This window comes from Pinus tabuliformis, chromosome 2_1, assembly GCF_031772625.1.
Source record: "Pinus tabuliformis cultivar Carrire ecotype Pingquan chromosome 2_1, CPIR1, whole genome shotgun sequence".
NCBI classification, from domain to species: domain Eukaryota; kingdom Viridiplantae; phylum Streptophyta; class Pinopsida; order Pinales; family Pinaceae; genus Pinus; species Pinus tabuliformis.
Window position 1 is genome coordinate 492,527,854 of NC_142299.1, and position 12,587 is coordinate 492,540,440.

General features: G+C 37.7%; 1 protein-coding gene and 2 pseudogenes across 1 annotated transcript; all 3 read left to right on the forward strand.

Moving 5' to 3' along the window:
* The first annotated feature begins 284 nt into the window (after positions 1 to 284).
* Positions 285 to 1,507, forward strand: LOC149201085 (protein NRT1/ PTR FAMILY 7.3 pseudogene; annotated as a pseudogene).
* Positions 1,508 to 2,539: 1,032 nt separating this feature from the next.
* LOC149201086 (glycolate oxidase-like) lies at positions 2,540 to 4,101 on the forward strand. The gene is made up of 6 exons (XM_089401193.1): positions 2,540 to 2,789; positions 2,873 to 2,910; positions 3,063 to 3,140; positions 3,322 to 3,446; positions 3,876 to 3,942; positions 4,081 to 4,101. The coding sequence occupies exons 1-6, from the start codon at positions 2,540 to 2,542 to the stop codon at positions 4,099 to 4,101; spliced, it is 579 nt and encodes a 192-aa protein (XP_089257319.1).
* A 587-nt stretch (positions 4,102 to 4,688) lies between these two features.
* On the forward strand, positions 4,689 to 5,599 carry LOC149201087 (protein NRT1/ PTR FAMILY 7.3 pseudogene; annotated as a pseudogene).
* The last annotated feature ends 6,988 nt before the right edge of the window (positions 5,600 to 12,587 follow it).

The following is a 12,587-nucleotide window of genomic DNA, read 5'->3' on the forward strand; positions in this document are numbered from 1 at the left end:
CACAAATCGTAATATAGACCACCCTTAACCCGATGATTATTACGCCGTAGGGCGTCGCCTCTGAGAAAGACATCCCTAAAATGTGACGTGTGCGATCCTGAGATATTGATTATATGTGTTAGATGATTGGAGTGTTTTCTGCCGTTCGTTTAATCTGTTTTTTTCATAGAAAAATGGTTTTTTTCCATGGTAATGGGCCATGAAAGGCCAGGCCTGGCCTGCTGGCGATGAGACTCTTCGCAGAGACTGCCTACTGGCGATGAGACTCTTCGCAGAGACTCTTCATGTCTTTCTTCCCTGCATGCGTAGCCTTGTGCTGTTATATCAATATTTGTACTCATTTCGCCCAAGTATTTGTGGCAGCGATTCTGAAATGGAGGTTGAAACGCCCATCAAATGCTCATAAGGACCTTTATGAGCTACCCAGTACAGAAAGTGCAATCAGCGGATGCCGAAAGATACTGCACAGTGAAGGATTAAGGTATGTGTATGCGTAACCCCAATATGAATATGCTAGCCATATAAGCACCCTTTCCGTTCCTCTCATTATTCAGTTCACCATCTCTATGTCTCTATGATAATTATTGTACCCTATGCTGGTTTTTCTCTTATTTCCATATTGATGGATTATATTGAACTTGAATTGGTTTTAAGGTTCCTTGACAAGGCAGCAATAGAAACAGATAATGACACAGTGGAAGTGGAAGGAAAGGAAAGAAGTCCATGGAGACTTTGCACAGTGACTCAAGTGGAAGAAGTAAAATGCATCCTGAGGTTGCTTCCTATTTAGTTGTGCACAATCATTTACTCAGTGGTGTTCACCCAAATGGCATCTTTGTTTGTGGAGCAGGGTGCTACAATGAACACCTCCTTGGGTAGCTTCAATGTTCCAGCTGCTGCAATGTCCATGTTTGATAGTTTCAGTGTTGCAGTGTGGATAGCTTTATACAGGCGGGTGTTAGTTCCTTTTGGTTATAAGGTCACACGCAATCCAAAGGGTTTCACCGAGCTACAGAGGATGGGAGTGGGGTTGATCGTGGGTATGCTCGCCATGGTTGCTGCTACTGTAGTTGAGATTTATCGGCTGAAAGAAGTAGACAACAAAATCATACCCGACAGTCCAAGCTCCCTCAGCATTTTCTGGCAGATTCCTCAGTACGCTCTGATCGGTGCTTCAGAGGTGTTCATGTATGTGGGTCAGCTAGAATTTTTCAATAGTCAGGCCCCTGATGCACTCCGAAGCTTTGGAAGTGCCCTGTGCATGACCTCAATATCGTTTGGCAATTATGTGAGCAGTTTGCTGGTGACAGTCGTAATGTATGTAACAAAGAAGGAAGATAGATCGGGTTGGATACCAGGAAATCTGATCAAGGGGCACATGGATCGCTTCTACCTGTTATTAGCAGCCCTCACATCAACTGACTTCATTGTCTATATTTTGTGCTCCAGATCCTATACCAACATTGCAGTTTACAAAGAATCTACTGAGGACCATGGAAAATTTTAGGGGCTAATGTTCGCCCAGTGGGCTAAATTTCCATGATTTTTCCACAAAAAAGATTCGCCAATTTCCAATTTTATAAAAGACGATTCGCCCAAATTTTAGAATATAAAATTATTTTACCTTAAAAATCGCCAACATTATATAGAGACTATATATAAAATAATTATAAATTTGAATAATTTTACAAATATATCAATAAACATTTATAATTTGCATATTAGGGATTAGTGAGATTCGCCAATGTTTTAAACTTCAAGAAAATTTTCCATCCTTAAAATTTTCCTTGCTGAGGACAAAGAACCAGCTCATTTTAAATAAGTGTTTTCCTCCTTCGTTCGCAGGGTTCTGTGTATGGATGCAAGGGCTTACTATTGTAAGGTGGATCTATAAACTAGAACAATCACTTTGAACCTTTTTATTGTAAGCTAAAAAGCTTCGAAGAGCTGGCCTAAAAGGTCTTGAACAGAGAGAGCACCCAATCGTCATTGAAGGCGAAGAGGGGTAAAAGAAAAAGAGAGGCCCTGCTGATAGAATCTAAGGTACAGGAGTTGAAGGTGACACTGCTACACCAACTTCATGCACTGTAAAGTGGATTCTAATAGTGAAAGAGTTTTAACAATAAATTAATTTGTTCAGAAGTTTAGTGCATTTAAATAATTGTTCTCTTACGCTTACAAACATTTAAATCATATTTCTGACACACAGATTCCATGGCAATGCAATTTGGGGATATCATGGATTCAACTGCTTCCTATAAGTTCTCACAGATTCCAACATAATGAAATTTGGGCCAACATGGATTCAACCACTTACTACAAGTTCAAGTTTATATTCAAGAGTATTTAAATCAATAAAGCTTTGCTTTCTTGAAGTTCAAAAGACAAAGCCATTAGTCTGTCTCTTTATTTCTAATCAAGTTTATATTCAAGAGTATTTAAATCAATCGGGGTTTGAAAAAGATGTACCTTCAGCTCCCGTATCTATTTTTTCACCATCTTTATGACTGCAATCAGATTAGATAAACATTGAATAGCTATGATTCTCAATTTTAGTCACCCTGTCTTGGGCCAAACTTTTGAACATTATGGCACCTCTTTCATTACAAGCATCAGGGGAATTGACATTATTACAAAGATTTTGGTTGATGTTGTATGTATCAGGTTCCGTCCCCGTATATTGGTTGATGTAACAAAGGTGGATCTGAGTACCACTGTGTTGGGATTCAAGATATCAATGCCTATTATGATTGCTCCAACTTCCATGCAAAAGATGGCTCATCCCGAAGGTATGCATTAGATTATTGTATTGCAATTAACATCCTATTTTGATGCATATATTTTCTGAAAGTGAATCCATCATCTTTTACAGGAGAGTATGCTACTGCAAGAGCTGCTGGAACTATAATGGTTTGGGCATCGGTCTTCTCTTTGTGGGATCGATCTTCTGAATGTTTTAATTTCCTTCTAGCTATTAAGGATTTAAGAAATTATAATGATTTTGGATTTTGAAATAGTTTGTTGTGTTGATAAAAATTGAGGCTTGGACATATTTGTTGTAGACGCTTTCTTCATGGGCTACATCAAGTGTTGAAGAGGTTGCTTCAACTAGACCAGGCATTCGCTTTTTTCAACTTTATGTAAGTTTATCATTTCCACCCATATGATTTTCTTCCCATGTTTTCTGAGATGTAATTGAGTTCATATCCATCCAATTGTATTATAGGCTCCTAAACCAATGGTAAGATCAGTTATATTGCGTTGGGTTTACTAAATGTGGATGTATGAGTGGTGTTAAAATTTAGATGTCATTGCTGGCAGGTTTACAAGATTAGGAATGTTATTGCACAACTTGTTAGAAGAGCGGAGAGGACTAGTTTTAAGGCAATTGCACTGACTGTGGACACACCTCGACTTGGGCAGAGGGAGTCTGACATTAGAAATAGGTAGTGAAAATTAATTCTATTTTAGATTTGCTGACAGGACTAGGTAGACACGTGGGATAAATCTTATATTCAGAGTATACTCCTCTTTAACGTTATGAGTTTGTACCCATGTTTTAACACTTTCTCAGCTCTCAATAAAAATCAAAACATTGTGGAATTCTTTTAGGATCATAAGCGACGCTAGGGTTAGAAAAAGAATTTAGCACCTATAATGTATCAAACTTAAAATAAGTCAGAAGTCTCCATTTTATCTGGGATTCCTTTTTGTTCATCCCTTGTCTGACACTGAGGTATCTAATGTTCTGAAAAGTCTCATTGTGATATCCACTCATACATGCTACACAGTAAGGCACACCTCTGTGTTGAGATTCAATTCTGGATCCATGATTGTTTTTGACTTCTATTGATTTTTCTTTGTCAAAAATGTAGATTCGCATTGCCTGCATATCTTACCTTAAATAATTTTGAAGGTTTGGATCTTCGGAAAATGGGGAAGGTATGTATTCCATTTTATGAGTTCTTTAAATAGAAGGATGTTGTTTTTAGTTCTTCCTATATTCAAGGTCCAGACTTCTTCCTTAAGTTGGTTTTTTCTTGCAGACAGCGGATTTTGAACTGGCATCATATGTTGCAGGTCAAATTGACAGATCATTGAGTTGGAAGGTTTGTAATAGTCCTTGTAGAGAGATATTTCAAATAATTCTTCAATATTGTGTTTGAATAGAATGAAAATGGATAGAGAAGCACCTGGAGAAATCTTGAGGTTGAGTTCCTGCCTTTGCTTGTGACCTTCTAAATCTCAGAAAAATTATTTGTGATGAGTCATATTATGATTTACATCTTCAAGAAATACTTCGTATCCTTTTTCAAGAAATACTCTGTATCCTTTTTCCAACTTGTACGCTGAAAATATGCATATTGTCACACCAATGCATTTGATTACCCATTTAACACCAAAACAGAAGGCACGGGTCTAAAAATTGTTTAGTTTGAGTTTGAGAGCAGGATGTGAAATGGTTCAATTTGTTTCTGCATGGTTGTTTTTTTATTTTTTTTACAAAGATAGCCCTTCAATTGCTTGCATATTATGAGTTTCTTATGGATTCCACAATCTCCCCTGTTTAGCTACTGTACCTTAAGCTAATACATAGTCATTTGAAAAGGATGTACCTTCAGCTCCCGTATCTATTTTTTCACCATCTTTATGACTGCAATCAGATTTTTTCTCTTATTTCCATATTGATGGATTATATTGAACTTGAATTGGTTTTAAGGTTCCTTGACAAGGCAGCAATAGAAACAGATAATGACACAGTGGAAGTGGAAGGAAAGGAAAGAAGTCCATGGAGACTTTGCACAGTGACTCAAGTGGAAGAAGTAAAATGCATCCTGAGGTTGCTTCCTATCTGGTTGTGCGCAATCATTTACTCAGTGGTGTTCACCCAAATGGCATCTTTGTTTGTGGAGCAGGGTGCTACAATGAACACCTCCTTGGGTAGCTTCAATGTTCCAGCTGCTTCAATGTTCCAGCTGCTTCAATGTCCATGTTTGATATTTTCAGTGTTGCAGTGTGGATAGCTTTATACAGGCGGGTGTTAGTTCCTTTTGGTTATAAGGTCACACGCAATCCAAAGGGTTTCACCGAGCTACAGAGGATGGGAGTGGGGTTGATCGTGGGTATGCTCGCCATGGTTGCTGCTACTGTAGTTGAGATTTATCGGCTGAAAGAAGTAGACAACAAAATCATACCCGATAGTCCAAGCTCCCTCAGGATTTTCTGGCAGATTCCTCAGTACGCTCTGATAGGTGCTTCAGAGGTGTTCATGTATGTGGGTCAGCCAGAATTTTTCAATAGTCAGGCCCCTGATGCACTCCGAAGCTTTGGAAGTGCCCTGTGCATGACCTCAATATCGTTTGGCAATTATGTGAGCAGTTTGCTGGTGACAGTCGTAATGTATGTGACAAAGAAGGAAGATAGACCGGGTTGGATACCAGGCAATCTGAACAAGGGGCACATGGATCGCTTCTACCTGTTATTAGCAACCCTCACATCAATTGACTTCATTGTCTATATTTTGTGCTCCAGATCGTATACCAACTTTGCAGTTTACAAAGAATCTACTGAGGACAAAGAACTAGCTCATATTAAATAAGTGTTTTCCTCCTTCGTTCGCAGGGTTCTGTCTATGGATGCAAGGGCTTACTATTGTAAGGTGGATCTATAAACTAGAACAATCACTTTGAACCTTTTTATTGTAAGCTAAAAAGCTTCGAAGAGCTGGCCTGAAAGGTCTTGAACAAAGAGAGCACCCAATCGTCATTGAAGGCGAAGATGGGTAAAAGAAAAAGAGAGGCCCTGCTGATAGAATCTAAGGTACAGGAATTGAAGGTGACACTGCTACACCAACTTCATGCACTGTAAAGTGGATTCTAATAGTGAAAGAGTTTTAACAATAAATTAATTTGTTCAGAAGTTTAGTGCATTTAATTAATTGTTCTCTTACGCTTACAAACATTTAAATCATGTTTCTGACACACAGATTCCATGGCAATGCAATTTGGGGATATCATGGATTCAACTGCTTCCTACAAGTTCTCACAGATTCCAACATAATGAAATTTGGGCTAACATGGATTCAACCACTTACTACAAGTTCAAGTTTATATTCAAGAGTATTTAAATCAATAAAGCTTTGCTTTCTTGAAGTTCAAAAGACAAAGCCATTGGTCTATCTCTTTATTTCTAATCAAGTTTATATTCAAGAGTATTTAAATCAATCAGGGTTTGAAGTTCAAAAGAAAAAGTCTTTGTAATCAAGTTTATATTCAAAAGTATTTAAATCAATGAGGGTTTGCTCTCTTGAAGTTCAAAAGAAAAAGCATGTGCCTGTCTCTTTAATTTTTTATCATCTAAAATGTTAAATATTTTAAGGATTCTATGACACATGACAAGATGATTCGACAATATTGAAGGGAATTATCTGGACCATGTGTTTGAAAGCAAACTTTTGACTCAAAGAATTTTTTTTAAAACTAATCAATCAAAATTAAAAATTATTTATCACTTTGAAAAATGCTTATTAGGATATGTGATCTTCAAAAATTATATAAAAAGTTATTAAAATTTAAAATTTAAATTAAAAAAATGATGGGCCTAATACCAGGAATATTCAGTTGGACGACAATGGAGACTGTTCTTCCAGTTCGGGTAGAGTTGGATGGCTCTGCCTTAAAAAAGTTGATGAGAGCTCAGATGGAAGTGTCTCGAACAATGGAGATCAACAGCAAGGAACTTTTGTGACATTAAATGGAGATCTTGACATGGATATGATTGTCTTCCCATGTTTTCTGAGATGTAATTGAGTTCATATCCATCCAATTGTATTATAGGCTCCTAAACCAATGGTAAGATCAGTTATATTGCGTTGGGTTTACTAAATGTGGATGTATGAGTGGTGTTAAAATTTAGATGTCATTGCTGGCAGGTTTACAAGAATAGGAATGTTGTTGCACAACTTGTTAGAAGAGCGGAGAGGGCTGGTTTTAAGGCAATTGCACTGACTGTGGACACACCTCGACTTGGGCAGAGGGAGTCTGACATTAGAAATAGGTAGTGAAAATTAATTCTATTTTAGATTTGTTGACGGGACTAGGTAGACACGTGGGATAAATCTTATATTCACAGTATACTCCTCTTTAACGTTATGAGTTTGTACCCATGTTTTAACACTTTCTCAGCTCTCAATAAAAATCAGAACATTGTGGAATTCTTTTAGGATCAGAAGCGACGCTAGGGTTAGAAAAAGCATTTAGCACCTATAATGTATCAAACTTAAAATAAGTCAGAAGTCTCCATTTTATCTGGGATTCCTCTTTGTTCATCCCTTGTCTGACACTGAGGTATCTAATGTTCTAAAAAGTCTCATTGTGATATCCACTAACAGAAGGCACGGGTCTAAAAATTGTTTAGTTTGAGTTTGTGAGCAGGATGTGAAATGGTTCAATTTGTTTCTGCATGGTTGTTTTTTATTTTTTTACAAAGATAGCCCTTCAATTGCTTGCATATTATGAATTTCTTATGGATTCCACAATCTCCCCTGTTTAGCTACTGTACCTTTAGCTAATTACGTCGTAAGGCGTTTCCCTTTGAAATGAATTGCCCCAGCCAATGCCGTGTCCTATTGTTGACCGTGGATTTGTGGTGTTAGACGATTGAACGAAGTTTGATCGTTGATCCTCACACTGTGCTTTTGTCTTCCAACCCAATGGCCTCTCTTTCTTCAGAGTTATTGTTCGGGGATGTTTCCTCTGGAGGTATTCGAGCTAGGGCTTCATGAGACAGAGTCGGTCTGTTTACAAGTTCAGGTGTCCGATCTTCGGCCTTGTTTCGTCTAAGGTCGGCTAGGTATATGTTAATATCTGATTTTATGTGTATTTTCGTGCCGCTCGTTTAGACGTTCTTCACCACTTTCCAGTTATTTTTGCTAGAATTCAGAGAGTTCCAGCTTTTGTTGAGAGATCTGTTTTTTTCTTTTTTTTGAAAACAATGTCTGTGTATTCAGTGATGTTTTGGATTCAGGTAGTTATCGTTTCAGACAATAAGATAAAATTCCATTTATTTACTCGAACTCGGTTTTTGTGACAATGTTCGTTAACTCTTTCCTTGTAGAAAGTTCAGTTTTTTCAATCATTAATTGTTCTGTATCTGTTTCTCATCTCTGTTAGAAATCTGGTGTCTTTTCATTCTTTCAGTAGCTTACATCTGCACAGTTTCGTCAATGTTTGTACTTACATTAATATAAATTTGAGTTGGTCGTTTAGAGTTTCGTTGCCTGTTCTGTGACGCCCTTTTTTTCATTGTGAATATAAAATTTTCTTAAGGGCAATATTCAGATTTCTGGTAGGACTTTGATTTTACTTGGTTTGAATTTCATGTGCTATTTATTATTCTATGACTTTTGGTCAGTATTAATTGTATAGTTAGGGTTTGTTATATTCTCACGCTTCTGCGCATACTTGGTTTGTGATATGTGTACTTCTCAAACGTTTCAGTTATATGAAGAATTTGGCTCGTAAATATTTTTGAAATTTGCCATCTCTATGTTCAATGTGCTTTCTTTACAGGTCTAAGGGTTCTTTTGAACTAATTGAGATAGTAATGTTCGTTTCATTGTAAGGACCATGTATTACAAAACGTAATTTCGGTGATGTACATTTATTAAGCTCCATGGTGTCATTTGCCTCTCACAATTTTAGTCTGTTTGATGGACATTAGGTTTTAGGTTTTGAAGATCTATTGAGGAGTGGTATTTGCAGCCTCTGCTCTAGCCAGGGAACGAAGGACTATTCAATCGGCATGGGTGTTTAGAGGGGAAAAAAAAAGTTGTGGCTGAACTGGAGCATTTGCTGCTAGAAGCAGCTGGTCGAACATCTACCAATGATGGAAAGAAAAACCGAAATCCTACGAAAGGGAGACTGGAAGATTCTGATTCAGATGATGGCAGTGACTTGAAATACATTGATGACGATGATTCAGATGATGCTGGGACAGCAAATAGGAAGGCTTCTGGGTCAAGAATGCCCCTGAAAAAGAATTTGATTCTGGTGACAAGGATGATGATGACAGGGGTCGTCGTGATGATGGACTCAGTAACTTACTTGAACCAATTAAAGTGGACGCTTTCAGGCAGATTTCCTCACATCAATCTGAGAAATGCGCGGACTTACGCGACCCTTTCACTTCTCCAACGCGCCTTACAATCTCATTCCTTACGATGATCTTGGAACAGAACAGTCCTCAAACTGGCGGCCCAGCAGGCTTCAATATTAATTCAAAATAAGATTACACACCATAGATAGCCTCAAGTATGAGAGCTCTGAATATACACACACTCACTCACAAAACACACGATGCAGAACTCCTTGAGAGTTCTTTCTTAAATAGCCTAAAATCGAATCTAACTTAGCTAAGACATGACATAAGATAGAAATAATTGAGGGTCCTGTCGGTATCTTTTTCCACCGACGGTGTCTACTCAATTTTTCTTTTTGTACAAAGATTCCTGTCACAACATGTGATCAACAGTATCACATTGCTGACAAGAGATTCTTTACCATGAACCTTGCGGACTCCTATCACTATCAAAATCTGCTTCAAACTCTGAGTCTGGTGGGGTCTTTATTCTTTGCCAAGAGTATGTTAAATTTGAAAGCGTTTCCTGTGGATTTTTCCATGAAGACGTAAGCCATGATAAATATTCCTTTTCCCAAGTAGGGTCATTTTGTACCTGAGCATCTTGATAGACATCGACAAATACGGTCTCTTTTTCTTCTCCAACTTTTGCTTTTCCTTTATAGTCATGGATTGCTATTGAAGATGCCTCTTTTTGTGGTGCATGTGAACTTTGGCCTGTGTCATACGAAAATTTTATGGAATCTGCAGTCTTCCGTAGACTCTTTGATGGAAAGAGATAATCATCTTTATTCCATCTGTTCACATATGCGAATGGATCTATTTCAATCCCAAGGAAGGAATCTTTCTTACTTTTTCTAAAATCTGGCAAGGATTGGACTGCCAATTCAACCCCATCTAACAAATCCCACTTAAAAATTTGAAACATGCTGACTGACTGCTCGATAGCTGCTTGAACCCACAATTTGCACTGATGACTGACATGTCCTTGATCTTGCCACCCAACTTCAAATATCATCGCTGAACATACCCGATTTGATAATAGCAAATTTATCAGACATACAGAATCCGATAGCGAATTATCCATAGGAAGTGATTTATTCAAAGATGATGAAGATAGGGAGCAGCTTGGGAAAATGTCTGAACTGGACTGGGAGTTGATTTTGGCAGAACGAGCAGAAGCAAGGGATAATTATTTAATGCGTAAAAGGGCTCGCCAAAACGAGATTAGAAATCAACAACGGAAAGAAACAGGGCCTCCATCTTCACGGATGCGCTCTTCTGTGAAATCGACAAGGTCTGTAAAATAAAATGCTTTGAGTGAATTGGTAGCAAGGCGGCAGAAAGCACAGGATTCTGACATTCAGCGTAATTCGGTACAGTTGGGATTCGTATAGTCAATCTGTTGTTTGTCCAAAACTGAACCAAACCAAATCCAATTTTAACCCAAAAAAATCATCTTCCCAAGAAACCCTAAAGAATTCTTAAGAAAATGCATTTTAACTTTCAAGCCACCAATGAATATGTTATTTGCCCATTTCTTCTCCCTGTCCCGCCAATGCCTGTCACTACTCCCTCGTTTAGGAGCTAGCCATGGGAGATTTCAGGTTACTATGCTGCTGCTGATGCCTAGAGAGGTTTGTCTATTTTGTTCATGTGTGAAGTCTCGAGGAGACTGCGTTTGTAGTTGGGACACTGTTGCCTGCACCTTAAAGGCCTGCTTAGACCTTCATAAACAAAGTTACACTCAAATGAAGCATGCCAACCGAGCCAACATACTAAATAAGTAGCTTCCACTAGGTATTTAGTCATATATTCTCTATTTGCTATGTGCTTATTTAATTTTTATTTTTCAACTTGAAAGGGTGTACCTAATGTCTGTGCATATCCTTCTTACTTCCAGAACACCTAGAACAAGTTACATGACCTGCATTATCAAAAGTAGAATCACAACACACACAAACAAATACATACGCCCACCAAGCACAAGAAAATAGTGTGATGGCTATCAACTTTTTTAAATCAAACTTGTAATAATCTCAATAATAAATCTAATGTTCTTTAGAGAAGACCTGCTACTCTAGTTTTTGCTGGGTTTCGTACAGTTTATAGTGTATGATAAGGAAATACATTTCTTGAAGGGATTGCATCAGAAGGCTCAACGGACCTTTGAGCATTTTTGTAGGGGTTTATGTTATCCAATCATTAAATTTTTTTATAAAATTAGTCTGGACTATCCACATACCTATTTTTTTCAATAAATTTGAAGTGCATGTTTTTGCTTTAATAATATGTATACTCCTGAATTTTATGAACTGTAGTTTTGTGGGCCAAATGTTTTCTATATTGTATGGTATCCACATTTGAATTCAAATTCTGTCTTGATAACTATCATTTCTTAGTATGTTTTTATGAATATATTGCATTGTAAGTGTTCTTTCTCTTCTTACATTGGACAAGAGAATACGGCTGTCTTTGACAATGTGAAGTTGTTGAAGATGCAAAAATTCCCTTGCTTTACATGAGCCAACTTGACCTTCAATAGAAACGTTGCTGAACACAATGAGAAGTTTCATGTTTCTTTAGAGAGCATCCAGAAAGGCTTGTGTAATTCCTGCATTGTTTTGGTTGATGCCTTGCTGAGGAATCATTGAGACTCATCATGGTTTTGTGGTCCAATCAGAACCTATTCAATACTCACCTTCATTGACTATATTAGTCAGACACAAACCCTGTCAAAACTCTCAAGCCAGTAGGGCTCGGGCACAATGTTAGTTCCTCAATATGGTGATCAAAGTCTGTCATCAACATTATAATTGTCTTCACGCATCCTTTTTCTAAATGAATCTATATTACATGCGCTTGAAGAACTAGCTTTGAAGTCTCTATTCTCCGGCAATGTTTAGGTCTAAGTTCATGTAGGCAATTCTATGTTCAAATTATACTTGCATACCGGAATCTTATATTGGTGGAAGACCGTTACTCAAATGTCTGCCAAAAAGAGCACCCATTCTGACACACCACCTATGCAGAGGAAGAAGCCTCACAAGTGTTTGGGCTCCTTTTCTCTATCATGGCTGGGGAAGTAACCAAGAGTAAATATCTCTGTAGGCATGAAGTCCAATAAAAATAATGTATAAGACATATTTGAAAACCAACAATTGCATCTAAAATGCAAAATATGTTGCCGACCTTTCAGAAAATGTGGAGTCCAGCAGAATTGAGGCCAGTGCTATCATCAAAATTCAAACCAGATATGAATCTTTCAGTCTTATGGTATTATGGGACAATAACATCACTGATATATGAACTATATATCAAGCTTTCAATCCTAAAATATAAGTGTTGGATGCTTCACTGCAAAGCCTAGAAGCCTTATTTCAAATGTAACAACTGGATGATGCACAGAAGTTGATGCTAATAGAAGTCCGTATGGAGCGACCAACCCT